Genomic DNA, 26546 nt, shown 5'->3' on the forward strand with positions numbered 1-26546 from the left:
CTGTCTTTTTTTCTTTTAACTCAGTAATGGATAAAAAGTTCCATTTGCTTTTTAGCACTCTGTCTGCGTGCAGCCCCCGCGTGAGGCCCAGAACCGGTGTGTTTGTTCAGCCTGGTGCCGTATCCCAGCAGTACTGGAAAGCTCTTCTCAGAAGAGCGAAGAGGAAGTACGTGCCGAATTGTTCAAAGCGTTTTGACGAAACTATTTTCTTTTTGTACCGAGAACAAAAACTGCTTAGCTGGCAAGCTTCATCCTGCCCCCCTGACCGAGGGCTGACCTCCCCCGGCCGCTCGCCTGTCCGTTTCCCTGCAGCGGCTGCAGGGCCGTAGCAGAGATGCCGCCGCCGGGACCGGCTGGCCTGCGCCTCGTTCTCCCTCACGTGTCACTTCGGTTACGGCTGTGAACGCGGCCCCGCCGGTAAGGGAGGCGCAGGCAGGCGCAGCCGCCTCCTCCCGCCATTTCCTGTGAGGCGCCGCTCGTGGGCGGAGCTCCCGCCAACCGCGGTAGCGAGCCGCTGTCACGTGGCACACCCCCCACCCCCCCGGGGCGGGCTCCGGAGGAGGACTGGGTGCGTCACGTGACGCGTACCGCGGCTTGACGGCGGGCAGCAGCGCCCCGCGGTCACGTGAGCGGGCGTGTGAGGGGGGAGGGAGGGAGGGCGTCACATGGCAGGGAGGGGCGTGCTGTCGGGGGCGCATGCGCGGGCAGAGAGCGGGCTGGTGCGGGCCGGGCCGGGCGGCCGCTCCCCTCGCTGGCAGTGCTCGCTAAGATGGCGGACTTCCTGCCGTCGCGCTCCGTGCTGTCGGGCTGCTTCCCCGGCTGCCTGCTCACCAGTGGCGAGGCCGAGCAGCAGCGCAAGTCCAAGGAGATCGACAAGTGCCTCAACCGCGAGAAGACATACGTCAAGCGCCTCGTCAAGATCTTGCTGCTGGGCGCGGGCGAGAGCGGCAAGTCTACCTTCCTCAAGCAGATGCGGATCATCCACGGGCAGGACTGGGACCGGGCGGCCCGCGAGGAGTTCCGAGCCACCATCTACAGCAACGTGATCAAGGGTGGGTGAGCGGCGGCGGCGGGACCGGCCCGCGCCGCGAAGCACCGGGACGACGGCCTGCGGGGGCACGGCCCGGGCGGGGGGGGCTGGTGCCCTCGGGGCGGGAGCGGCGGGTCCCTTGGGCCGGTGAAAGCCGCGGGGTCGGTGCCTCCTCCCGCAGGGTCGGCGCTTTCCGTTCGGGCGCCTCACCCTTCCTCCCGCCGAGGACGAGTGGCCCCGCTCCGAGCGCGCGGGATGTCACCCCTGCCGTGACGGGGCGGCCCCCGCCGCGGGCGCTGGCCCGGGTGCGGCCCGCCGTGCAGCGGAGGGCGGCTTCAGCTCTTGCCGTGGGAGCTGCGGTTTCAGTCCGTAAGGTCCCGAGCTTTGCCATTTCCTGGTAATGCGATCGCAGTAATGAGCGATAATGGATGGGGGGAAGATGCACCTGAAAGCGGGTGAGGATGAGACGTGTCCAGTGCCCGCGGAGGAAGCGCTCTCTGCATTTCACTTCAGTGGAAGAAGCATTGCCATCGTGTTGGAAACTGGGCTGACACATCAATTAACGGAAACCCGCACATAGAGCCACTTTTCATAGATGCATTGCCAAAATCTCCACACATGGTTTAGGAGTGGGCCCTTGATTTCACTGCTGTCAGCCTTATTTAATTGGTCATCCTTACTTATTTTCTCTCTCTCAGAAAAATCGCTCATCAGATTTTCGGTTTGGATTGTGTAATACCTTGACAAAGTCTTAACTAAGTTTCTCAAAACAGCAAAGCGTTGTCAGACCTCAGCCCTGCACTTGAAGGGGACTGAGGGCCAGTGATTTTTAAAGAGAATTGTTTTACAAAACTGTTTGTGAATCAACCCTGGAAAAACTATAAATAGCAAGGCAGTAGAAATCACGTGCATGTATGCTGACCAGGTTATAGTTTATTAATAAAAAGTAAGGTACTTCCTACTCTGTGAAAGTATACACTTGGGAACCACAGATCTTTTTTGGAGGCTGCTTTCCTGCAGTCACTGCTTTTGACAGACAAATTATGGAAAGAGAATGAAGCTTGAAAAAATATTTGGCATTGAACAAATACGTTATTATACAGTCTTTTTTTACTATATCTTAATTTCCTTATACCTCTCCACATGCCTTTACAGTTGCTTATTCTCTCTGGAATTTTCTTTTTATTTTTTCATCAGTAAATTTAGTACTAGAATTCATTTCCCTGCATTTCCCTTATCAGTATGAGCACAATGTTGGTGTATTTTTAAGTCCTTTTATAAGCAAAATCTAAAATACTCTGTTTCTTCTAGAGTATATTTACCAAAACAACAACCAAAAAAGTGTCGAGAAGTCTTTAGGTGATAAAACATACTTTTTAGAAAGTGTTAATATTGTCTTCATATCTCTGAAAATGTTCAAGGCAGTGATAACTTTCTACAATTTGATATAATGAGATAACAAGTTCATAAGAATACAAAGACTAGGAAAGCTTAAAATAAGCCATCGGATGGTTTAACATGCTCTGCAATAAGCTTTTAAACGTACTTCATTTGTCATGTATTCGTGCCAGGTGAAAGAGTGTGCTTGGTAGCACAGATTGGGGATTTAGTAATTAAAGATAGCACTTTTTCACGAGTTAAACTTATACGATGGATATTGCGCTGCTGCTCATGGACATGTTTTTCTGGTAGCAAATAACTGAGTTTTGATATTAGCTGAAAATGCAGTACTTTGAGTCAATTTTTCAGAAACTTTCTGATTTCTTACTGGGTGGATGGTCTATTGAGCTTTGACCGTACAGAGTAGGTGTATGGTTTGAATCTTTGCAGATCTGTAGGCTAGTGAAATAGTAGATGCTGAGAAAGTCTAATTGCAGTGCTCTTTCATGTTAAAGGTGTGAGAGTCCTTGTAGATGCCAGAGAGAAACTTCATATCCCTTGGGGAGATCCTGCTAACCAGAGTAACGGAGATACGATGATGGCTTTTGATACTCGGTCAGTCACAGTGGTGCAAGGCATGGTGGAGACAGCAGTTTTTTTACAGTACCTTCCAGCCATAAGAGCTCTATGGGCGGATAGTGGTATCCAGCACGCGTACGACCGGCGCAGAGAATTCCAGCTGGTAAGATCTGTGTTTCAGTGTTTTTAACTGAGTGTGCATGATTCTTTTTCCTGTGTTGCTTTTCCATAAAACACTGATCAAGCGGCCTCCTTATAGATCTTAAGCATTTTTGAATGGTAGACTGTTACACTGTGGTATTGCAAACAGATGCATTTAGCTCCTCCCCTCCCTTTTTAAAAAAAACAAGAATAATAAAGAGCTTCTGAATAATTGTCCTCATTTCGTATGTGAGAAAGCTGAGGTATAGAGGGCTTTTATGTTTTTGTAACAAAGCCAGTACCTGTGTAGTGTTTTTACCATATGATTATTTCCACCCTTTGTTAACTAGTGCATCAACTTAAAAAAAACCAAAACAAAAAAAAATGGTTTGCAATAAACAAAGACTTAATAGTAATGGGATTTTTAAGAAAAGATATGCAGGGGTTAATGACAAGAATTTAAAAACCACTCCCTTCTCTATTCCAATTTGAGCAATCTAGCAAACATTCCCTCTGTATACTTCCTGTTTAATTTTGAATGTCTGTGTTAATACTCATGTAATGAGATTTTTGTTATATTGAAGTTCTCAGCTGAAGGTGGAATATACAATTTAATAGTGGGTTGAGATGCAGTATACAATTCAACAGTGGGATTGGAAAGGAAAAAGAAATGTCTTGATTCTTGAGCTGGAGCTTTAACTGTCCATATAAATGCTGCAAAAGGAAACGAGGAATTTAAGTTAAATTTTCTGTTTATTGGTTCATAGACTTGTGCACTAAATGCCAGTGGCATAGGGTTTTGTGGGGGTGGGAATTGAGAACCTTAAAATAGATTAAATCTATTCTTGTAGGTCTCTTAAACCTAAGTGGCTTTGTGTTTTTATGTCTTAAAAATAACCTTTGTGTTAGTGTGAATCTGAACAATAGCTGATGATGTCTCTGTTGAGCTATTATGAATGGTTGTGTAATTGTACTCTGACTTAAATAAGTTGTGTAAATACTCTATAAATATGTATTGCCCTGATCCCGGAATGTCTTATAGAGGTTGCAGAATGGGCAGGTGCCTGTCACCTGCCCAGCCTAGTTCTGAGCTGGGTAAGTAAGTTTGTAATGAGACCTGTTGCTCCTTTGTATTTTGCCTTCAAAGTTATCATAAAAGGGTAATTGCTCTGCTGTAGGCAAGGTCCTCTTCTGGTGCAGATGTGACTTCTAGTGACGCAAGTGCTGTGCTGGAGTGATCTGTTTTAAAATCTGTTAACTAAAATTGTTTTGTCTTTGATTAAGCATGTTTAGTGCTTCAGGCTAAGTAGCAAAGGAAAAGGGAGCTATGACTATTTTGTCGTCTCTGAGAAGTAGGTTCTTTCCATAACTGAAGAATGTGCAGAGTTTCGCTTTGAATAGGATTTGAAGAATGTGTTCTTCTGAATCCAACAGGAAAAAACAGCTGTTGCTTTCTTTTGGAAATCCCTAAATCTGTATAATGTCCTCTGCAAAAATATATATGGATCATGTTGTGTTTTAGGGCAGAACTCAAGGATATTTTTTTAAGTGCTCTTAACAGTTGAGTAATGTCCTAATACTAACTTTTGAAAGTAAGGTAACTGCTTTATTTATACTTATATTGCTTTATTTCCTAAATCCTTTCCAAATTTTATCCTGAGATATTTATGCCAAGTTATAAACATTAAAAAAAAAAAAAAAAAGCTGAATGATGTCATTGTATTGAGTGCAAGCAGGGTGATTGGTGCTGGCCAAGCGTGAAGTCTTGGTTTTACCCCTCTAAGCTTCCAGCTTAAGTTATGAGAGAGCTCCACGTGGGCGGCGGAATGGCGGAAACCTCCTGAAAGCAGTACATGTTTTTGCTGTACCTGCTGACAGGCTTTGTAGAAGAGGTTCAGAGAGTTTAGATAATGTGCCGTAATGTGGAAGGAAGACACAAATGGTTAAGGAGGGAGTGACAGGCGTACCCGAGTCAGGAGATAGAACAGGGGGAAGTTGGAAGAAATGCAGACGGTTCTGCAAGTACTGACTCTTGAAGTAAGGATTCAAGGCTGAAAATTGTTAGCATTGTAGAGTGGGGAATAAGAGAAGAATACTGTTCTACTTCCAGTTGAACTGCTTGTGGCAGAAAATGTAATGAAAGATGAGCTACCAGCAATCATTAGATGAGTAGGAGAGAGGGAAAAGTGGCATAAGAAAAAGTGTAAAATGCTGGGACTGAGCATGGTAGAAGAGTATTATTTGACTGTATATACTCTTAACTTCTTTTCAGACTGTTGAATGAGTTTAACTTTTTTCACTGGACCGAGTTTGACACTGCACTGAAAAACATGGTTCATATTAAGAGAGCACAGGCAGGAATGCTGGGAAAGTATTGTGTATCATGGGAATAGGACACTTTGGGGCAAAGGTAGAAATGAGCAAATGAAGAACAGAGCAGTGACGGATAAGGAGTGAAAAATGTTGACATTTACATAGAAATTCTATGGAGATAGGGAAGCAAGAGTGTGTAGTTCTAGAAACCATTTCTGGCTTGGACAGATAGGAAATACAGAGAAAGAGGGTTTAAGATTAAAGTTTCTGCATGCATCTGGTTAAAACTTAAGAGATACATACATTTGTGAGAGATCATTGAGCTGTTCCTGCTTTTTTCATTTTTCTCCATCATCTTTCGCTTACAATGCCAGGGATGATGCTAGGAGCCTAAAGAAACAATGTGGTCTTTTTATAGCAGCATGAGAGGGGAAAAAACAGAACTTTGTTGTATTTTAACGGAATTAGAAATCATGCCTAGTTCACTGGAGTGTCCTTCCTCATTTTGTTAACTTCAGTGGTCATGGGGATAGTCAATACGATTTATTTTCCTTGGTATAAAAATAGGGGCCTTCTGGCCACTAACAACAGTATTTGCGGCAATTCATTAGTTCATACTTGTGTAGTGCTTTAAAACTGGAAAGAGGTAATTACAGCTTAGTATAATATATGCTGCTTAAATACTTCTCAGGTGGTTAATATTATAATCCCTCAAATTTTTTTACAAACTGAAGCCACTCAGGTGATAGTTCCACTAAGACAGTTAACTAAAGACTGGCTCTGTAGCTTAGTTCCTGTAACTTACACTTAGGATTCTGGTCATCCTCAAGCTTTCTCTCCTTCATCTACTGAGCTTATTTCTCCTATGGCCTCTAGTCAGATGGCTAACATGGATTAGTTACAGAGTTAGTCTGTGTTAGCCTAACGCTTCCTGGTATCTAATTAACATTTCAGATTTCTTATTGCAAGTTGATTTCTGGTAAAAATCTCCTGAGATGACTTTGATAAACACACCCATTATCTTAATTCTACAACATGCAAACCAATTTAACTAGGCATTTCCCAGCTTTTCTATTTATACTCGTGAGCTATTTAATTATGTGGCTGTAAAGGTTTGCTGTTCTCACTGAGACTTTGAGGCACTGGCAGCTGAGGAGTGCCTAGTGCTGGTGCTGCGTATCTAGTAACACCGAGGAAAGCACTTCTCTGTACGAGTACCGTTGTACGCTGCCTCCCACTTGAGTGCGTTTGCTGTGAACTTGCATTTCTTGAATTTGCTGTGAGAGTTGTTAACAGAGAAGTGTTTTGAGGTAGTGTTCTGGAGTCCTAGTTCCCTGAGAATGAAAAAGTGGGGAGAAAGCAGAGTTGCTCAGATGCTTGATAAGCTTTGAATGTGTTAAAGGTTTGATCTTTGTTAGAGGTAACTTTTGGGTGGGTTTGGATGTTTGCTACCAGCAATTGTTGATCTTCAGATAGATATTTTGCCCTGCTTGCAAATTACACTGAATGCTGTTTGGGTTTTTTTTGTGCCACAAACCTGCAATGCGCAGGGGCAGTGACTTTATTCTGTCTGCATTTGCATAGAACTGCAGACATAGAAGGTACAGTAAGGATGATAGGATATGCATATACCTCTGGATCCTGTTTACTTCTGCGACATGTCTTCAAGAGCTAGATCAGATTATAGAAGACAGGAAAAGGCGTGTTCAGCTTGAAGTTGTACTGCTAGTTTTGCTGCAGCTTCTCTGTAGCGTTTTTCTTTTGCAGACTAGTATTTTTGGAGAGTGTTCTTCAGCTTACTGGAAGATTGTATTTTAACTTCTTCTGTTTGGGCTCTTCTGGATTCTATCTCTGAATATTGGTGGGGCTGTCATACACACGAGAACATTAAATTAGCTCTGTGGGAAATAACGAGTACTCAAACGGCTGTTGCAAAGTATTAGCAAAATTTACCATTCTTTCAGGTGCATAGGCAGCACATCCTTGAAATGTGCTTGATTATAGAGTAGAGATCCTGCGGAGGTCAGTGGTGTTGGAAGCTGGACTAGACTGCCAAATGTTGAGGTCTTCCTCTTTCTCAAATGTGGATGCCCATCTTACGAAAAAGTTGTGAGGTCAGTACTTCTGCGTCTCTCTGAAGTCACAAGCGTAGAACCTGAAAGAAGACAGAGTATCTTATCTAGGGTTCATTAAAAGCATCTACACCATATTTGTGACACTGAATTTCAGAAGCCTTTCAACAGCTTGTGCCCTCTGTAATGTGTTGATATTCCTCTCAGTATTCATCCTCTGCAACCTCCTCACACCCCTAAGGTGGAAGGTAGAGATGGCTTTCCCCTGTCCTTTTCCCAGATCTCTTGGTTCTGGGATTGGGTGTTTGGTTGTCCTGCTCAGTTTCTGCTTGAAGTATGTAGGTGGTGATTCTGTTGGGTTACGCTTGAGTGCATAAGCTGTCGGTAGAAAGTTTCTCAGACTGATAGAAGAATCTTCTTCATTATGAAGAAGGCTCATATGAGATCCAGTCACCCAGTGTTTCTGTGAACATGTGCATGGACTATTTGGGTGCTTAATCATATAATTCAGAGTTACTATATTTAAAAACAATATTGTAATTACACTGAATTTTGCTTGAATTTTTGTGAGGAAAAACAAAAAGCTGCTGCTTTGTATGTGTTGAAATATGAACTATTTTCCTTCTTTTTCCCCAATCAATAGGTCTGCCAAACATCATATAGCAGGATGGCATGTGTACAGTGAGCATGACTCCTTAAAGCCCTTGGAAAGGTTAGAGCTACTTGCCATCTTTTGGTCTTTATGTGAAAAGGATTTATCAAAGCTTGTTGCTATAACTATGGAAAGAAAAGAGCTTTACAAATTTATACTTTAAAATGAGTCATTCAAATCCTCAGAAAAGACTTAGAGTTCATGAGGATTTGCTGCTTTTCCTGCCCCGATGACAAGATAATGCTGGCTTTGAGTTTGTATTAATAAGGCTCCATATAGGGATTAACACTAGAGTCAAACAATAAGGAGGCTTGTTCTTGCTCTTGGATTGTGGCCAGAAACCCTTCAATGCATATGCTAGTGCTTTGGTAATGGGGATTGACCATAATATTTTAATTGAGCTGAATGGTCCTCAGGTAGACTTTTACACTAATTTAACACAAAATACCATTTTTTCATCGTTTTCCAAATTTGGATTTCTGTTTCGGCTTCTGGGAGTTGGTGTGCCTTGAAAGGCTGTTTCTGGGACTGCCTTCTTTCCTTTCCACCATTCTTCCTTTCCTGCCTGCTGTTTTTCTTTTGTTAGCAGTTAAATATTGAAGTGTTTGGAGAAGAGTGGTCTTGTATTGCCAATTGATGTAGAGCAAGCTGGTCTGATTTTTACTGAAGAAATCTTTGCCGTAATGTTTTCTGAATGTTACTATTTTTTATATTTTTCTTTTTTGTTACTATTATTTTTAAGCACAGATGTGGCTCTGGATTGAGAGATCTTTCAGTGGGAGCTGTCTTGATGTGGACGTGTTATCCCAGCACACACGTGCCAGACAGCAGCATGTCAAGCTGTCTTCTAACCAAGAACGCTAGCAACTTTTTTGAGGCCTGTGCACTACACTTAGCTTGTACCAGTGTATCTTTTCCGTGTGATTTCAGTGCAACCTCTGAGGATGGAATTCTTAATTTAAACATGATCCAGATACCTGTTTATGAGGAACCACTGCTTTTAAAATGCAGGCTTTCCCAATACCGTGTGGGAGCAGAGTAATGTGTTCTTATAGGTACTCTTTCTTGAACAAGCTATGTTGTGTTAATAATCGCATGCCTTAATTTCCTAAACATTTTGTTGCAGACAACTAAAAGGTGATGTACTTTCTGCAAAATTTGTATTTCTGTAACTGAGCCTTGATTAAATAAAAGTAAAATATATGTGGCCTCCTGAATATGCCGTGCATGCCAACAACCTCTAAAGGCTTCAGCGGAAGAGACTTTCTTAGCCTTTCACAAGTCTTGAATATGTGAACCTATTCTCAGCAGATTCTTTTAAATTGGACAAATGTATTAGCTGAGCATTTGCTGCTTCTGCTGTTTACAGCATGAGGAGACCTTGGTACAAACATTCATTCAGAGCCCATTTCCTTGCTGTCTACCAACCTGCGAGATACTACATGTTAGTACCTGTAGAACTGTCTCATTACTTCACAGAATTTAAATGTAGCAATGGCTACACTGTACTCTGTCCATTTAGAAATGACTTACTAAATATAAACCCAATCTACACTACAAAGTTCCAGTATTCATAGCTGTCAGCAAATCTCCATGCTGGCAAAACATGTGGTATGAATGCAGCTGTGATCTTCCATCTATCTAGGTGAAATTAATTTTGCACCTGAGGCAAAGACTATGGAGTGATCTTTTTCATATGTAAATATGGGATCCTTTAGGATTAAGGTGTCATGCCAGGGGCAGTGTTGATTTGTGCTCCTGTTCCCTAATTTGAGCTTACTGTAACAAGACTTCAGCCTTAGAGGCTAGTTAAGTCTGCTCTCACTGAGCATGTATTACACTCAGGTTGTATTTGGATGACTGTTTTGGCTGTCTTTATTGACCTAAACTTCAGTTACTGATAAATGCTATTTATATGTTCTGAGTTCATGCTGTACCTCTTATGCAGAACTAGCAAAGTGGTAGGAAACTTTAGCTTGTGGTAGCTGAGGAACTTGCTTAAGAAAATGTGAGAAAACGTAAGTCCAGATGACCTGACTGCGTAAGAAACGCAATAGAGTAACTGTACTAGTGTTTTACATAGAAAGCAAGGTAATCTCCGTACCAGCATTGTGTCTACTGTCTCTCTTTTTTTTTTTTTTTTTTTTTTTGGAAGTATCTAAATTTATCACAAATCAGTTGAAAAGTTCAGGAGGTGCAGAGCCTGCCCTTTTGCAGAACAGCGAGCTGTATCACTGATGGTGCTGGTGTAGTCTAGCCGATACCAAGTGATATCTTGCATTGCTCTGGAATATGAAGTCTTTTTTTATATCTTAAAGGTGAATAAATGGGTCATAGAACACAATATTAGTTAACTCAGCAGCCTCAAATGATAAATGTATTTAATCCAAATAAAAATCTCTGAATAGTCATGGAGACTACCCCTTATATTCTATAACGGAAGTAGTTTGACAGGTTGAATTTAAATGGTGAATGTTTAAGACTATGTCAGCAGCTAAAGAAGGTCCTAAATTATTTCCGATATCTTCTCTACTTGCGTGTCTGTGTTAATAAATATCAGGTAATGCAGCTGAAAAAGTTGAAGAATTTTAACTACAGAAAACACCCTGAATTCTATATCATCACAATAACTGACAGCTCCAACTATTTCAGAGAAGAAAATTTTTGGACTTCAAGAGGCAGAGAGCTGCCTTTTACAGCCCTTAATTCACTGTACCATGCTACACACTTCTCCCTCATGGTCGTTCATGCCTTAAATTTTTCCCAGTACTTCATAGTCTCCTCAGTTAAAATAAGTGGAATATCATGCTCCTCTTCAGTGACTTAACCAAGGAATTGAAAAGATCCCAGATTCTTCTTATGGATGAGAGGTGCAGGAATACATAATCACACATGAGTTTCTGTGTCTTTTTCCTTTGTTTAATGATGCCAGAGAAATAATTTTAAACAAACCGACGGGAGCCTCTGCAGACTGCCTGGAAGCGCTTCTCACTGGGCACATGACGGTATTTGATCACCCACTGGTGACCAAATAAAGAGGATGCAGAATTTCCAGGCGAGGAAACACAATGCACTGGCACCATCTGTAATTTAAAATAGCTACACAAAATACTGTGTAAAAAAAAAAAAAAACCAAAACCAAAAAAACCCACCCCAACAAAAACACAAAACCCACAAAAAACCCCGCCACCAAACAAAACACATGAAAAACCCTACAAAAACAAAAAAAAACCCCACCACCCTCAATGCAGGTGATCTGCTGAAATTTTACATGTGGATGGTATTGGGACCTTTAAACTGTTTTCACTAGCAAACAGATAGTTGCTGTAGCAATTAATTTCTAGTTAACTTCTAGTATCAAATTCTACAAGTGATGTGAAATGTTTGCAGCCTTTTGGATGTTGCTGCTGTTTAGGGAGTCTTGTGTACTGTTATTTTAAGTGCTTTAGACACAGCTTTTACTATTTTTTAAAAACACTATTATTCATCTAGTGACACATGTAGATCTTTCACAAGACCTAGTAAATTATCACTGAATCTTGTCAGATAGCCTGTAACAAGAGCTGATATATTAGTATGTCACTTGTTTGCAAACAGAAATACCAGAACTTAATTGAAATGGATTCTGCTAATTGAGTCAGAGGAAGGAACTAAAAAGCATTGGTCATCTGGACTTCTCATGAGACTGAAATAGGAACTAAATGTATTTTAAAACTGAATCCTAGGGATACTTAAGTGCATGCATTGATATCTAGTTTAGGGTTCTGCTTTTGAAACAGTGTGATTTAGTTTACAGAGTATGCAGTAATGGGCTTTTCAAGCATCTTAAAGTTAAATATGGCCAGTTTTAGTGCTGATATGTTTCCATATGCCAAATATTTGTCATGTTTTTGGGAGCCTTTGCTGGTCTTGTACAACTTGGAAGCAAGTAAAGCTCTAAGTGATGGATAGCAGATTTGCAGACTCACTACTGCTTCAGTGTTAGATTAAATGCAGTTTGAGTTGCAAACACATGAAGTCATGGAGCCAATGGGTCAGTGCACTGAAAGAAGAGCAAATGTTTACAGTCTGGTTCCAGTCTGTTTTGTGTGCAAAACATCTGAAGTTTATATAGATGCTTCCCAGAGTGTAAATAGTAATTGGGAGGTGGCTGTTTCATCTTGGTCAGTGCATGTTTTCATATGACTTCTAGGTCTGCATGTGTGCCATGACTTGGAATATTTGTTTCCTCAATGAAATTTGAAAATCTTCTGCAAAGTATCGGTGTCTTTCCGAAAGTAAACTTTCTGGAAGAGGAGTTTGGATTGTAAATACACACTGAGGGAGAGAGTAAAAAGGTCTTTGAAGAAAGTAAGTTCACCTGATCTTGTGGACAGCACATCCTAATTTGCTTTCATGGATTAATTTCTGTTCAGGTTCTGGCAAACGGAAGCACCTTTGTTAGATGCTCTGGTTCCACACATGTTGTGTCTTATATGCCATTTATTTAATTTCTTAAACCTGGCCCTGATCTCTAGAAGGAGCTGCAGTAGACTTGAGTTTGCTTCATATTTGGAAGCATTGGTGATCCTAAGGAAAATGACATGCAGGATAAATGCCGTGTATTCCTATGGTATTTTAATCATGCGAAAGAGTCTCAGCAGACTTTTGGGTTTAGCTCTTGAGTTGTACAAACGGAGTATCACTTCATACAACTCAAAGCTATGCAGTTTCTTAAAATTCCCATCTGTTTGTAGAATATGGCACATCCTGGTTTCCAAGTAGTCTTTCAGAATTAGTTAGAAATATGATAACAGAGAGCCTTGCATGGGGCATACTGTAGTTCTATAGGTTTTAATGGAATGTTGTTTCATGCCTAAAAGCTGTAGTGAGTTTTCATGTTTTTAAGCAAGTTTTGTTGCCAATCTGGCAATTACATCCCTTCTTCAGGAGAGGGGAGAGGTACCTAGCTAAGAAAAATTAAATTGGATTTTTTCCCTCTTAGGAAGTAATTCAAAACTGGAACAGTTTGCTCTGTGGTATACTAGCATGCAGATTAAGTTCTGTTTAGTATTAATCATATCTTCATTTGGTTAACTGGGATAGCATGTTATATCTGAAACAGTGGAAATGCTCTACTGATTGGAGAAAATACGAGTCTGAATTCTGTAAGTGAATGAGGCACTTTGAAGGGTAGAGCAAAACTGAATTCAGTGCAAGAAGGAGAAACAGCTGATACAGGAGCTTTATTTGGAGTATTTCGTTCTAGAGTGACTTGATGTGTAGCTTGGCTTACCTCCCCTCTTTCACTCGCCACTGTTTGAGTATGGCAGCCACAGGAGATGCTCCTGGGTACCCAGCAGCTAGCAGATGCTGCCAGGTAGTTGTAGTGGAAGAGCTCAGGTTGGTGTGCACTGTCTTCTTCCATTTGTTATCCACATTTTGAGAATTATGGATTAATTGGATTACACGTAAATAGGGGATAATAGATTAAAGGGATATTATTGGGTTAAAACCCTTCTTAAACCCCTTCACCTTTCTTTAACGTCATTATGCAAGATAAAAATGTCAGTCATGAGATAAACTTAGCGTGAATCCTCCCTTTCTTGGTGCTTTTGTAGCTTCATTCGTTTGAGCACCCTCCACCCAATGTGATCCAGCTGTTCTGAATACAAATTCTGCTCTGCTACCAAAAGGTTTTACAAAAGATTACCTCTGTGAGTCAGAATTTCAACCTTTCTGGTTTTTAGGACAGATATTGTTTGTGTGACTGAAAGCAAGACAGGTTTTGCTCCTACACCGCATGATGCAGTTCTGATTGCTTTGAAAAAAAGTTGAACACAACTCGAGCTGCACACAGGAAGTGCTGAAAAGAGGAAATAGGATAGTGTTCTCAGAGGTAGGATGAGCTGTGACGCATTTGTAACATGTATTGGTGGAGAACAGGATTATTTTGTGCTCCTGTATAAGCAAACGTAGCTTGTGTCTGAAACTCTCCAGTCTTACAAAGAAGCAGCAATTAATCCCAATGTACTTAAACTTTATCTTTGCAAATGGGCAGATCAGATTTAAATGACTATTCAAATGATTGAGCTGGAGGGAAAGAAGCTAGGAGATCCTGAAATGTCTGATCTTGACATATGATATCTGTGCTTTCAGTCCTTTCAAGGCTGGCAGCAGTGCCATTTTAATGCAGTTTGTCCTCCCTTCTTAGCAGGGGGAGGGATTGGTTTAACAGTTGCCTGGTCTGCACATGGCTGCAATAATGCTGGTGTGGGCATAAATGGGGACTGCTTTGTTTTGAGGGGACTGCCAGTTCATGCTGGTTTTAACATAACTTTGGCCATAACTAACACTTAGAGAAAGGAAACATACTTCTCTCCAGGAAACATGTGTTGTGTTAGCACACTCTCAAACATTTTGACCGAGATTTGCAGTTTGGTAAGTAAATACACTGCTGCTTACCTCAACACTTCTCCCTAAATACCATTAACACCCTTATTGAAAATTAGTTATTGTATATATGCTTATTATTAGTGTTTCAGGAGTTTATGATAAAATTTCTCCTTAAACAGAGAACACTGTATCAAGCATTAGAGCATAGCACTGGCAACTGGGAAGCAAATTGTTTCCCCTCACTTTAGGAGACACCAAGCAAGTTGCTGAATTGTTGCTATAAAATAGGGAAAGTATCTGGGTTTTAAATTCAGTTTCTTGAATAAACTAGTTATAGGTATGTATGTGTAGAAGTTTTGTCCTGTTCTGTTGACTGGGGCATGTTTGAAAGAAGAATCCTCATTAGAAAGCACTGGGAGGAGTGACCAGTGAGAGAAGTTAATTTGTAGAAACACAAAAGATGTGAAGGAACCAAGATTATTTTATTTACCTCCAAGTCTGAGGCCAGTGGAAGAAATGAGACCAATTCAATGTCTTGACATAGGTTTTGGTTCAACTTCTACTGGTCTAATAATCAAGACAATTGTGGATTTGAGATCAGTAATTTAATTAGGACTCTGTGCGTTCACAGGATAAATGTATCCCCTGGATCATCTGCCTCTTTTGTGTAATGTTACAGATGTCCCTTGTTTGGATGGAGGGGGAGGAGGTTGTAGTGTACTCTTAATACCTCTCCCACTAGGAAATCTGCATTGATTTGACTAAAACATTTCTCTACTAATTATCGCTGTGCTTATTACTGAAATTTCAGAAGACATCTGGTGGAACTTCATTAGCAGCAGTATTGATTTGCAGTCAGTCTTCTTTTGAATCAGCTTGGGTTGGGGTGTCAAGAAAATAAAGTTTAGAGATTCTTTTCCAAAATCCTCAGATATGAATTTATCTGAATTAAACCTCTAACGGAAAAAAAACTATACATAATGAAGCGTATGCTATAAGGATTACTAGGGTGTTGTAAGATGCAGAATTTTAAGCCTCTGGTTATTCCTCCGTCATCTTTCTTCCTTCAAGCATCTTTTCCCATGTTATAGATGGTTTGGTTTGTGTGTCAATTTAGGCATGTACATGCCAGCCTAAAAACACTGTAGTTACCTGTTCTTATTCTAAACTAGGTTTTTAAAAAAGCTTTTTTTTTGGTTGTCATTTTTGTTGGTGTGTTTTTGTGGGTTTTTTTAATGAGATAAAATAGGAAAACTTTGTTTCTCTTTTCCCAGAAATTCAAGGAAGGTCAGGAAGATACAATGTTTGGTAGTTCCTAGAATTCTACTCTAGAGTTACTATGTTATATCTCCTATTTTCTTTAAATATCTCATTTATTCTTTCAGATACTTAATAAGTCTTGTCAGTTGAGTATGTTCCACAGAACTTGCAGCCAAATGCAGATGGTTTGATAAATTGTATGTTTCTTTCTTTAAACCTTGTGATGACTAAATCTTTATTTGATGCCTTTTCTCTCTCTTTTTTTTTTTTTAAGTGATTGCTATTGGAAAAAATGTAGTGTCTGTGTTCCCCTAGAACAGCTAAAAAGCCATTTGGCTATGCTAAGGTTTCAACAAATCATATTTAGATTGCTGACATTGTCTTCATGGAAACCAAATAAATTGGTGCCACTTCCTGGGTTTAAAAGATGTGTTCATCTGTTGTGTATTTCATGTAGGGTTGTTTTTTTTTTCCCTCCCCCAAAATATTTTTGTGGTTACTTTGCTTTAGGCACTAAGCAGCAACATTTTAGACAGTAATCTTTCTCTGTGCCATGTTTTGTTTATAGAAGATAAGGAATCTGGTTTACTTCAGAAGACCACGCGAGCAGCTACAATATAGTATTGTGCTATAGGTAAATGACCAATATGTGCTGTAATCCTGTCTTTGTAGAAAGAGTGCATTACATAAAACTTGAGATATTTCATTGTACAGGCATGAGCAAGACTAGTTTAAAGAAATGCAGTGTTGTAAGGGAAGCTGATGTAACATCAAGTACCTTGATAAGAATATGATTTAGTTGTGTTTTCTTGTAAATCACTTGTATGTTCACGATAAAATGACTTGGCTTGGCTTTCTTCAGTAAGGATCACAAGACTCCAAGAGGCACACAAGCTGTTTTGAGTCAAACCTTTCTGAAAATGGAATACTTGACAGTTGTGAATAAAGTTATTTAACAGTCAACTTGCTGTGGTTTACATGCATTTCTGAATTAGGAGGCGGCTGAAGGGCTGCAGCTGAGATGTGTATACTCCATCTGAACAAAAAAGGGCATCTTCTACAAGCAATCAAAACGATTACTTAAAATCCAAGATTCTGGTATGATTTATTTTAATTCTGTATTAAAGAAGCAAAAATGCAGCCACCTAACACTGGAAGGTCTTTGAAGCTGCTGTGCAGGCTGTTCATTCTGTTGTATTGGTGTTTCTTCAGGAAGTTTGCTTTATTACAGTATGTAAACATGCAGATGAGAAATGCGATCAAGCCTGCATGGCTGTCATTTCTGTTGGCATCTTTGGGCCTGTGCTTTAAGTTAAGTAGAAGGAAGTGGGCAGTGGATGAGTAAGGCGCAACGGTATGGTTCCTGCAGTCTAACAGGTCATTGGTAACTTTCAACCATGCCTCATAAGTTTGCAGTTCAGGACTGTTTAATTGGAAAAATTACTTTAAAGGGTTCACCTGCATTTAAAAAAAAAAGTTCACTTGTGAAGGTCTTTGATTAGTCACATCTCTTACGTATTTTTAACTAGATCTTTAATTTGACTTTCCATGTGCTCACAGAACATGGATGTGAAGACAATGGGAATGTAATGGAGAACTATAGTTTTCTAATGGGGGTAGATCCTGCAGTTTCTCAGTCTCCTACTGATTTTGTCACTGGCATGGCTCCTTTGTGGCATGACTGTAGGAGATTGACTGCTGTAACAGCCATGTGGCAGGGGCTGGATGCGGTGAGCCGCACTGGAGTTAGTGGGGCAGAGTGGGGAAACCCAGTTTCTTTTTTCTAGTTGTCTCGGGTAAACCAGAGAGTTTACAGTTTGTCTAAAGGGAAATTTTAGAATGTGACAACTGTCTGTTGAATGTAGCCATTTAAATATAGCCACTGTCATCGATTTACAGAGTGAGATCTAGTTCTGTATCTAATACCAAGAAAAAGTAGCCTAACACAGAAGCTGTCTTTGGACAGCTGTTGTTGTAGAGGGCTGTGAATAGATCGCTTTCTTACTCAGTTTTAATAATTGCTGGCGTTAAGGCTTTCCTTGGTTGTTGTGTCGTGGGTTTTTCAGTGGATTTGTCTTCATTATTGCATAAAATACATAGGCTCACCCCTTTGGAAAAGGAGCCGAAGTCTTGCTTGGTTGCTTTGTAATGCCACCTTTTTGAAGCTTGTTTAAAATGGGTCAAAACCCTTCTGTTCTACAGTAGTGCATTCTGATAACAATCTGTTAGTCGTGGTACTTTGCTGTTCAAGAGTATCTGTAGTTAGCAGAGCTTAGCCTGCTAATATGAAGATGTCCAGGTCAGATAGATTACCACTAGCCTTGTAGCTGTATGATATGGAGGAGTGTCTGGAATGTGATGGAAGAACAGACGATGAATTTGAAGCTGTCGTAAGTTCCTGATGTCATGCAAATTGATACAAGCCAATGATGGAACAACTTTTATCCTTAAATACAGAGTTGAGTCATGTTGGCGGCACTTGCTTGGTGTGTTTTATTAGTTGTCTGAATAGATTTTCATAAGGGAAGAACCCAGTGACTGAGCCAAAGATGTGGAGGAGGGAAGCCTGGTATGTCGCTGCTTTATTGATTGCTTTTATAGTTTAATCTCTTGAGTTTCAGAATGGCCACCTTGATACTTGTCTGCCATTGACTTTGATACATGACAGCCTAGAAAGCTAAGCAGTCTTCTTGGTGTGCTTTCTGGCAGTTACTTTGCTGTTGGATGTATGGCTCTAGAGTGTTGCTGTTGCTGCAGGCCAATGTATTTTGCATTCATGTTTTCAGGAAATCCCCTCTTTTGGGGGGGATTCTGGAGGTGTTTTGTGACCTTTACAGGCTGTGGCTTACTTGTCTGCTCCAACTGCTCAATTCATTGCAGTAGCAGTAAGCCCCAGGACTTAAAGGAGAGGTAGTAATTCATGCATTCCAGTACTGTGGAGTTAATGCTTCTTTAGGGAGTAGACATTGCCATAAGTAGTATAAAAAAGAGCTGTCTAAAATATATGTATGCATGCACATACACACACACACATGCATACTTAAAGCCTCTGAGGCCCAGGTGTTCTAGAATAAACACCTCCACTTAATGAGTCTGAAATCTGGCTGATTTGTATGTAGTCCTGTGGGGAAGGGACGGTTGCTGGCTCCTCCTAGGATTTAAAAAAGAAATTAGGTCTGACCTTAAACTTTATTTTGTCTTAACATTTGGCTACAGACAGTGGTCTTAGTACTTGGAAGGCCTGAATTGTGATCCTGTTACTCCTGCTTGGGAAGCTTGATGGATTTGTGCAACAAGGTTGTGTATTTTTATTTTCTGTGAAATAGGAATGCTCTTCCCCCTTCACGTTCCTTACAGGATTAAGGCTGGAGCAGATTTCTGAAGTGCTGAAAAAGATGTACATATAAAATTCTTACTGCTATTATTGCAAGCAGTTGCTGCTGTGTGCCACCAGACTTTAGAATGGTTGGTGGCACTGCTGCAGTTTGTCACCCTAGAGAAAATCTGGTAAAGTTAAGCCAGATAGAATGTAAAATAAGGTAGTTGATCTGTGTTGGACTCTTTCCCTGCAGGTGTGTCAAGTGCAAGTGTCGACAGCAAGGCATGTTGCAACCAAAGTCCGAGTCTTGCCTAATTAAAAGTTGATGTTCAAATTGCACACTTAAAGGTGCAGAATCTACTTGTATTATGTAACTTTTTATTACCTGGAAAACTTGCAAAGCTACCTGGCTTATGTGTCTGCTGCCAGAACCCTTTTTGGACTGTTATTTACCCTACCCTACTTTACTGCTGCTTAGATGACACAGTTTAATATTGAGGTTTGATATTCTTCCTAGATAAGTTTGCAGAGTTCAAATTCAAGTGAGGGGAAGTCATTATCAAGGCGTAACTGCTGTCCTAATTCACTTGTCTGGCTGAGACGTAGTCACCCCAGCCTTGGATGCTTCATGAATTTCTCATCAAGAAAATTCAGTCAGAATTCTTGCTCTTCCATCTGCAGAATGAAAGCACAGATGATTTCTTTTCTGTATTTACTATGAAGTAAGTTAACAGCTTTGTAATCAAGAGCTTTCAAAGGGAAGCATGTTTCTGCTGATGCTGAGAATCCTAATAAGTTACTACTTTCCTTTGCAGTAAATTCAATCAGTATATTACCTGTTGCTAGTGAACTCGGGTTCAGCACCATCCTTGTAAGAGTTCTTCCTTAATCCCAGCACCCTAACAGAGTTCTGGAGGGTTGACTGTAGTTCAGGCTTACAATGAAAAATCTGATGTTCTGCTTTACTGGAGGGATTAAAAACTGCAGTTACTATTTGAAAGGACAGTGATGGCTTGAATCTGGAAGGTAACCTGTAGAACAGATGTGATATCATGCAGCATGGCAGCATGGAGTGCTGTTCGTTACTCCCAGAGTAAGGAGTTCTTGTCCAACTTGGTTTGTGATAGGAAAGTTTAGTAAAATGCTTCATCTGTTGTGGTTTTTTACCCTCTATTCTGCTAGTCATTTGCTATGCTCAAGGGAAGTACCTGTATGAATGGGATCATATGGCAATGCAGTTATAAATTAACTTATCTCCAGTGATTAATCCCTGTACCTGAATGCCTGTGTGCTCAGACTTTTCAAAGGGTTAGAAGAATTGAATGTATCTTTTCGTAATGAAGGTGTGGTTGCTTCGTTGATACTCTCTGTGGATAACACTGTAGGATTTATTTAGCACTTCTAAACTTGGAAAGAATTTAACTATTATTAATGTGCCTACCTATGCTTTTAAGCTTAAATATTAACTGGCCTAAAAATAAAATGTCAGTTGTGTTCTTCGGATAGCTGCTTAAAAAAATGGTAGTGATTAAATGTTTCAACACTTAAATCTAGATTAAGGTAAATTAACTGGACTTCAGAATGTAAACAATTGGGATCAAGTGTGCCAGTTATTTAAATGACCATTTGCTTTGTTTTTAGGGAGAATCTGTAAAGTATTTCTTGGACAACTTGGATAAACTTGGAGAACAAGTAAGTTTGGTTTTTTTTCAGTCATGAGTTTTAAATAGTTTTTGTGATCTCTGGGTTTTAACCAGATGAAATGTAATTAGTGTCTACTCAAATAACTTTTTCTTTAGTTAACTTTGACTGTCCCATTATCCCAGCAGTTCATCATGATCATGTCAAAAACACAGGGTAACGCAAGGGCCAAGAGACTTTACGGAAATAAAAAGTCTGTAGAAATAGAACCAAAAAAAAAGGTTAAAAATGCTTGTCCAGTCAGAGGATTGTTAAAGTAACATTCAATACTAATTGATATCCAAAAAATTACTGCTTTTGGTTTTGCATATCCAGTTAGAAACACTACGTTAACTCAGTGCATAGGTCATTGGTATCTTTCTGTAGTATCTACTTTAAAATAAACAAACTTGGTACAGAATAAAATCTCTTTTCTCTGGGGGAAAAGCCGAAACTTCCGTAGAATACTTTTTGATAGAAGTGTTGGTTAAACCACGACACTGCTTGAATAATGAAGTTGTATGCTGATACTCATCAGCGGTGTACTGCAGAAATGGCATGTGGAAAAACTGTGTTTAAAATGGGATGCTAGCTTGAACTCCATGGGAGGCAGTTTCTCCATGGTCATTTCCAGCTGATGGCTAATAAATGATGAAGGAATCCAAACCACTTCAATTGAGTCTTGTTACATCATGCTTAATTTCATTTTTCTTTTTCTCTTTAACAGATAAAAAACTATTTTAAGCCAGACTGTTTTTCTGCTTTGAAATGTCACTTTTTTCACTAGAGCCCTGGTGATCATCTTGCAGATGATATGCTTCCCAGAGATCTTGCTTGAGAACTCCAGCACTCGCTCTCTAAATTTTGATTTGGTCTTGAGTTATAAGGCAATATGAGAATTTCACGCACTTTAATGAACTGCTAAACTTTCTGCTAATGGTGGATTTCTCATGGTCTTTGAATCCAATGCCACTTAGGTTTGAAGGGTTTTGGGTGTTGTTTTTACACATTTATGCACATTTGGGTAAAGATTTTTGCAGCTGCCTTTCAAAGTCCTTTATTTGAAACCCTGGTCCGTTCTGTGATTAAAGTGTGAAACTTGAAGTCACTAGTTTTTTATTATTTTTGTATACATACACACATATTGTAGGTCCAATGTTGCTGTGGGAACGCTGAGCTCTGAATTACAGCACTTCCAGTTTAAAGTTAGACCAAATGGTGTTGAGAGACAGAGGGGCTCATCAAGATCTGCCGTCGTAGACAATGTTAGGTCTTTGTAGAAAAGGTGCTAGCTAAGTTTTGTTACCGGCTGAAAGATTTGGTAGGTTCTTCTGGTTTATTCTTACCTATACACAAGATTTGTCTAATGATTATTTTGCCAAACTGTATTAATGTAAGTATTTTACTGTTCTTATCTGTTATCTGATACAACTGAGCTGGCCTGCAACTAAATTGCATATAAACAGATAGACCTGCGATTCACGTGCCTCTTGCCAAAAGGGAGCTGATGGTAACAGCATGTAGGGAAAAGAACTTAATGTTCAGATTTAATCAGATCAGCAAAAAAAGAGTAGCTGGCTGACATATACACGTGGGATCAGCCGGATTCCTTGCAATGGTTTGTTGTTATTTCTACTGCCAGTGCAGACTGTGTATTCAAAATATTTCATAGAGAAACATTGCTTTCCATGGTGTCATTGGATCTTATTCATGCCTTAAATTCTAATTTTAACTAGGCAAACGGTGATGTGATAGCCAAAAGACCTACCTGATAACAAAAAGAAGTCCTTTAGAAGAAAACCGACTGTAGTGAATTTGAGGAAGGAGACAATGTGGGCAGAAAGCAGACGTTCTGTGTCAGTATCAGTCTCTGTTCTTGGGAGGAGCTGTGCTTGCAGGCAAATAGAGCTGCACAGAAAATAAAACAAAAAAATAACAAACCTTCCCCCCTACAAAAAAAACCCAAACAAAACCAAAAATGGGAAGAAGGTGGAAAAGAAAACAGTCAACATGGAAGACCAAGCAAAGTGTAGAAAAGGAGAGTGTGCTTGGGGATGCTTGCAGGAGAAGTACCAATTGACAATGGCGAAACATTGAAAGGACACTGAAAATAATACTCACTGCCATCTCGGGAAAATACTCACCTAATGATGTAGCCTTCAGATACAGAGAATGGGATCAACAGTGGGAAAGGGCCTAGTTCAGAATTGCTACAGTGGCAAGTTGCTAGTATCCCAAGGATCTCTGCATGAGAGAGAAAACATAATTATCCTTCAGAGAATAGCTAAAATACTGGGAGATTCTTGGGAGTTGTATTTAGTTTCCTGCAGCCAAATGATGGCTGTATACCAAGCACTTGACTTCCAGTGCACTCATTTGCAGACTGTTGCATCAGAGTAGCCATTATCTGGTATAAAACATGGTAGGTCTTCTGTGCATGTGGAACTTGAAAGTACTTTAAAGGATTTTATTTGTGGTTGCAAGTGTGGCAGGAATTTAAAATGAGTAATAATACTCAAGAGGGAATTTGTCAGGAATTCTAGGGATAAGCTCCTTGTTCTTGAAAGCTTTACTGAATAAACCGTACAGGCCAACTCCCAGGACAGTTTGCTTTATGCTCTTGTTTCAATATTGAAGCTATATATGGTTTTGCTATTGATTTTATTTATTTACTTACTTTAAGAATTTTAGTCACTCCTGAGCTTTCCTAAGACCTTTTGGTTTTGTTCTGAGAACTTGAGACTAACTTCCCGAATAACAAAAGATTATATGTTCCTGCTTGAAAGATGGAATAAGTATTGAACCTGCAACTCTTGCCTAAACGTTAACAGTCAGCTTTACTCAAAATCCCTTCACGTGTACCCAGTGGCATTACAGAATCACAGAATTATTAAGGTTGGGAAAAGACTTTAAGATTGTCAAGGCCAACTATCAACCCAGCACCACCAATGCCCACTAAACCATGTCCCGAAGTGCCACGTCTACATTTTTTGGGGGAACTTCCAGTGCCTCCAGCACTCATTGCTCTATTCCTCTGATTGTTTTCCCTCTCTAACAATTTTTGGTAGAAAAGACCCAAGATAAATTAAACAAATAAAGAGAAAAATCTTAGTACCCTTTAAAGTTGCTTCTTTTAATCAAACATGGGGGTGGAAGCATGTGTCTGTTGCTCAGTTTGCAGAGAACAGGATACTGCTTTAGCAGTTCAACTCTCCTGCAGATTTAGGTGGTGTGGGTTTTGGATGTGTAATAGTACTACAGCAAAATGGGCAGGGTGGGGAGCCTGTGCTTCAGAGAGCTGCTTTGTAATTCGTGCCATGATAAAAATCAGTGCCTTAGTCATGGGCAGCTCGAATGAAGAAACCTGGGAGTTCAAACAAAACAGTTTCTCTCGAGCTAGTTTCACTTTTGAGCTTACATAGTAAAGCAAAGTGATCCTTGAGTTTGTGGAACTTTACACTCATTTCATGATTTTTAAAATTCCTTTCTTAAAGGCTATGGATCAAATTCACCCAGCTGCCTTAATACTGGTATTAAATAGCCATGTAGGTTGTATGTTTGTTCCCCCCACCCAAGCTTACTAGTTGAATCAGACTTTCTGGACCATGGTCTTACACATCTTTATAAAAGCTCTGAGTCTCATAACTGGCACTGTCAAAGGAAGATCATAGATCATTCACTAAGAGGAGACTAAAATTCCAGCTCTGAAACCTAAATCACTCTCTCTGAAGTTCTGATAAATGCTGGAAAAATGTAAGGAAGAGTTGCCATAACAAGTGAACAACAAAGCTTTAAACTTTAGTGTCAGCCAGCTGTCTGTTACAGATGCACTTTTTAAATAGCAGAAGGACGTGGTCCATATGCAAAAGTGTAATTCTAAGAATGAAGAAATCCCCAATATAAGTCTTGAATTTCATTGCTGTCAAAAGAATTCCTCATCCTGTTAGCGTCTGCATCCACTGATGATGACTGTTCATGTAACAGCCAAAAAACCAGTATAAAACCACTTATCCTGCCTGTTTAATTCTGGGGGGAAAGGTGGGCTGGAGGACTTCAGGGTACAGCTGACTCGCATGCCCTCCTAGGATGTATGACTGGGAAAAGGCTGTTGTCCTCAGCTGCCTGTTTCTTCTCCTATTCTACTAATTGCACAGTCTGTTTTGGATAAAATCAGGCTGTGTGAGCTCACAGGTGTGGCACACAGCTAACAGAAGTGACATTTTGGACCAGTACAGCTGGATGCAAAAGATCTATGGCACAAACAGAGTAGGTTGCTTAGGTTTCGCCTTTCTGGCACAATTGATTGCCTTAAAAATTACTTGGTGGAGGAGCTCTTTTTTCTAGAAGCAGTCGTGCAGTATGCATGGGAGGAACTGAGTGCCCACAGTTAGAATGGGATACTACTGTGAGAAACCTGTTTTAGACCCTGTTTGCTGCATTGCAGTGTTGGCAGTCAGTGTGTTTCCCAGCTTCGTGGGAAGAGGGTGAATGAAGCATAAAGTAACCCAGAATGAGGGAAACTGGCATGAGGAATTGATAGTACACCTCTCAGGTTGTTTATGGGTCCTTGTCATGTGGCAAATGGAAAGCTTCAGTTCTCTGGGGTACATGTTTTGATTTAATATTGGGTGTGTTTCCTGCTTTGGACTCTAGATCATTCCAAATGCTTCAGTGTTAGCATATAAATATACATACATGTATATGTTTATTGAAAACATCATGCTGTTCCTCTGCAAGCTTTTCTTTCAGTTGCAAGTCAGCTGTGATCACTGTGCCTGTGACTTGTATCCTAATCAGCAAACTCTCCTTAATTTTTTTCAGGATTATCTTCCCTCACAGCAAGATATCCTGCTGGCACGAAGACCCACAAAAGGGATTCATGAGTACGACTTTGAAATAAAAAATGTTCCTTTCAAAATGGTTGATGTAGGTGGCCAAAGGTCAGAACGGAAACGTTGGTTTGAGTGCTTCGACAGTGTCACATCAATACTCTTCCTTGTTTCCTCGAGTGAATTTGACCAAGTCCTTATGGAGGATCGGCAAACGAATCGCCTTACGGAATCCCTGAACATTTTTGAAACAATAGTCAATAACCGGGTTTTCAGCAACGTCTCGATCATTCTCTTCTTAAATAAGACGGACTTGCTTGAGGAAAAAGTACAAAAAGTGAGCATCAAAGACTATTTTCCAGAGTTTGAAGGGAATCCCCACTGCTTAACAGATGTCCAAAAATTCCTGGTGGATTGTTTTCGTACTAAACGCCGGGACCAGCAGCAGAAGCCCCTCTACCACCACTTCACCACTGCTATTAACACAGAAAACATCCGGCTAGTTTTCCGTGATGTCAAGGATACCATCCTTCACGACAACCTCAAGCAGCTTATGTTACAGTGATGTGCAAAAAGACGTTTTTATTTGAGTAACTTTTGTGTGGGTTTTTTTTTAACTAGAAGTTTACAGCAGGAGTAGAGAAATCCAGATCCTGTCAGACTTCTTGGTATGTGGCTAAAAGCTGCTGCTGAACACATTATTGCCAATTTCTGCAGAAATTCAGGCTTAGTCTCTTCCAGTGTAGCTTCAAGTTGACTCAAGTTGTAATTTTATAGCAGACCTATGTCTAAGTTACCTGTAAAGTGATAAATTTGACCTTTTAAGAACGTGTGTATTGTCCTAGAAAATTCATTCCACCTTCAGAATTCCAAGTCCAAACTTCAGTGAAATTGTTGCAACTGTTAGACTATGGCA

General features: G+C 40.3%; 1 protein-coding gene across 1 annotated transcript; it reads left to right on the forward strand.

The window, feature by feature from the left end:
* Positions 1-565: 565 nt before the first annotated feature.
* Positions 566-26195, forward strand: GNA13 (G protein subunit alpha 13; the record flags this gene model as incomplete). The annotated part of the gene is made up of 4 exons (XM_082008133.1): positions 566-1052; positions 2926-3152; positions 20763-20813; positions 25623-26195. The coding sequence occupies exons 1-4, from the start codon at positions 770-772 to the stop codon at positions 26193-26195; spliced, it is 1134 nt and encodes a 377-aa protein (XP_081864259.1). The 5' UTR covers positions 566-769.
* Positions 26196-26546: the final 351 nt, after the last annotated feature.

The sequence above is a fragment of the Phaethon aethereus genome, assembly GCF_964289735.1.
Source record: "Phaethon aethereus genome assembly, chromosome: 18".
Taxonomy (NCBI): Eukaryota; Metazoa; Chordata; class Aves; order Phaethontiformes; family Phaethontidae; genus Phaethon; species Phaethon aethereus.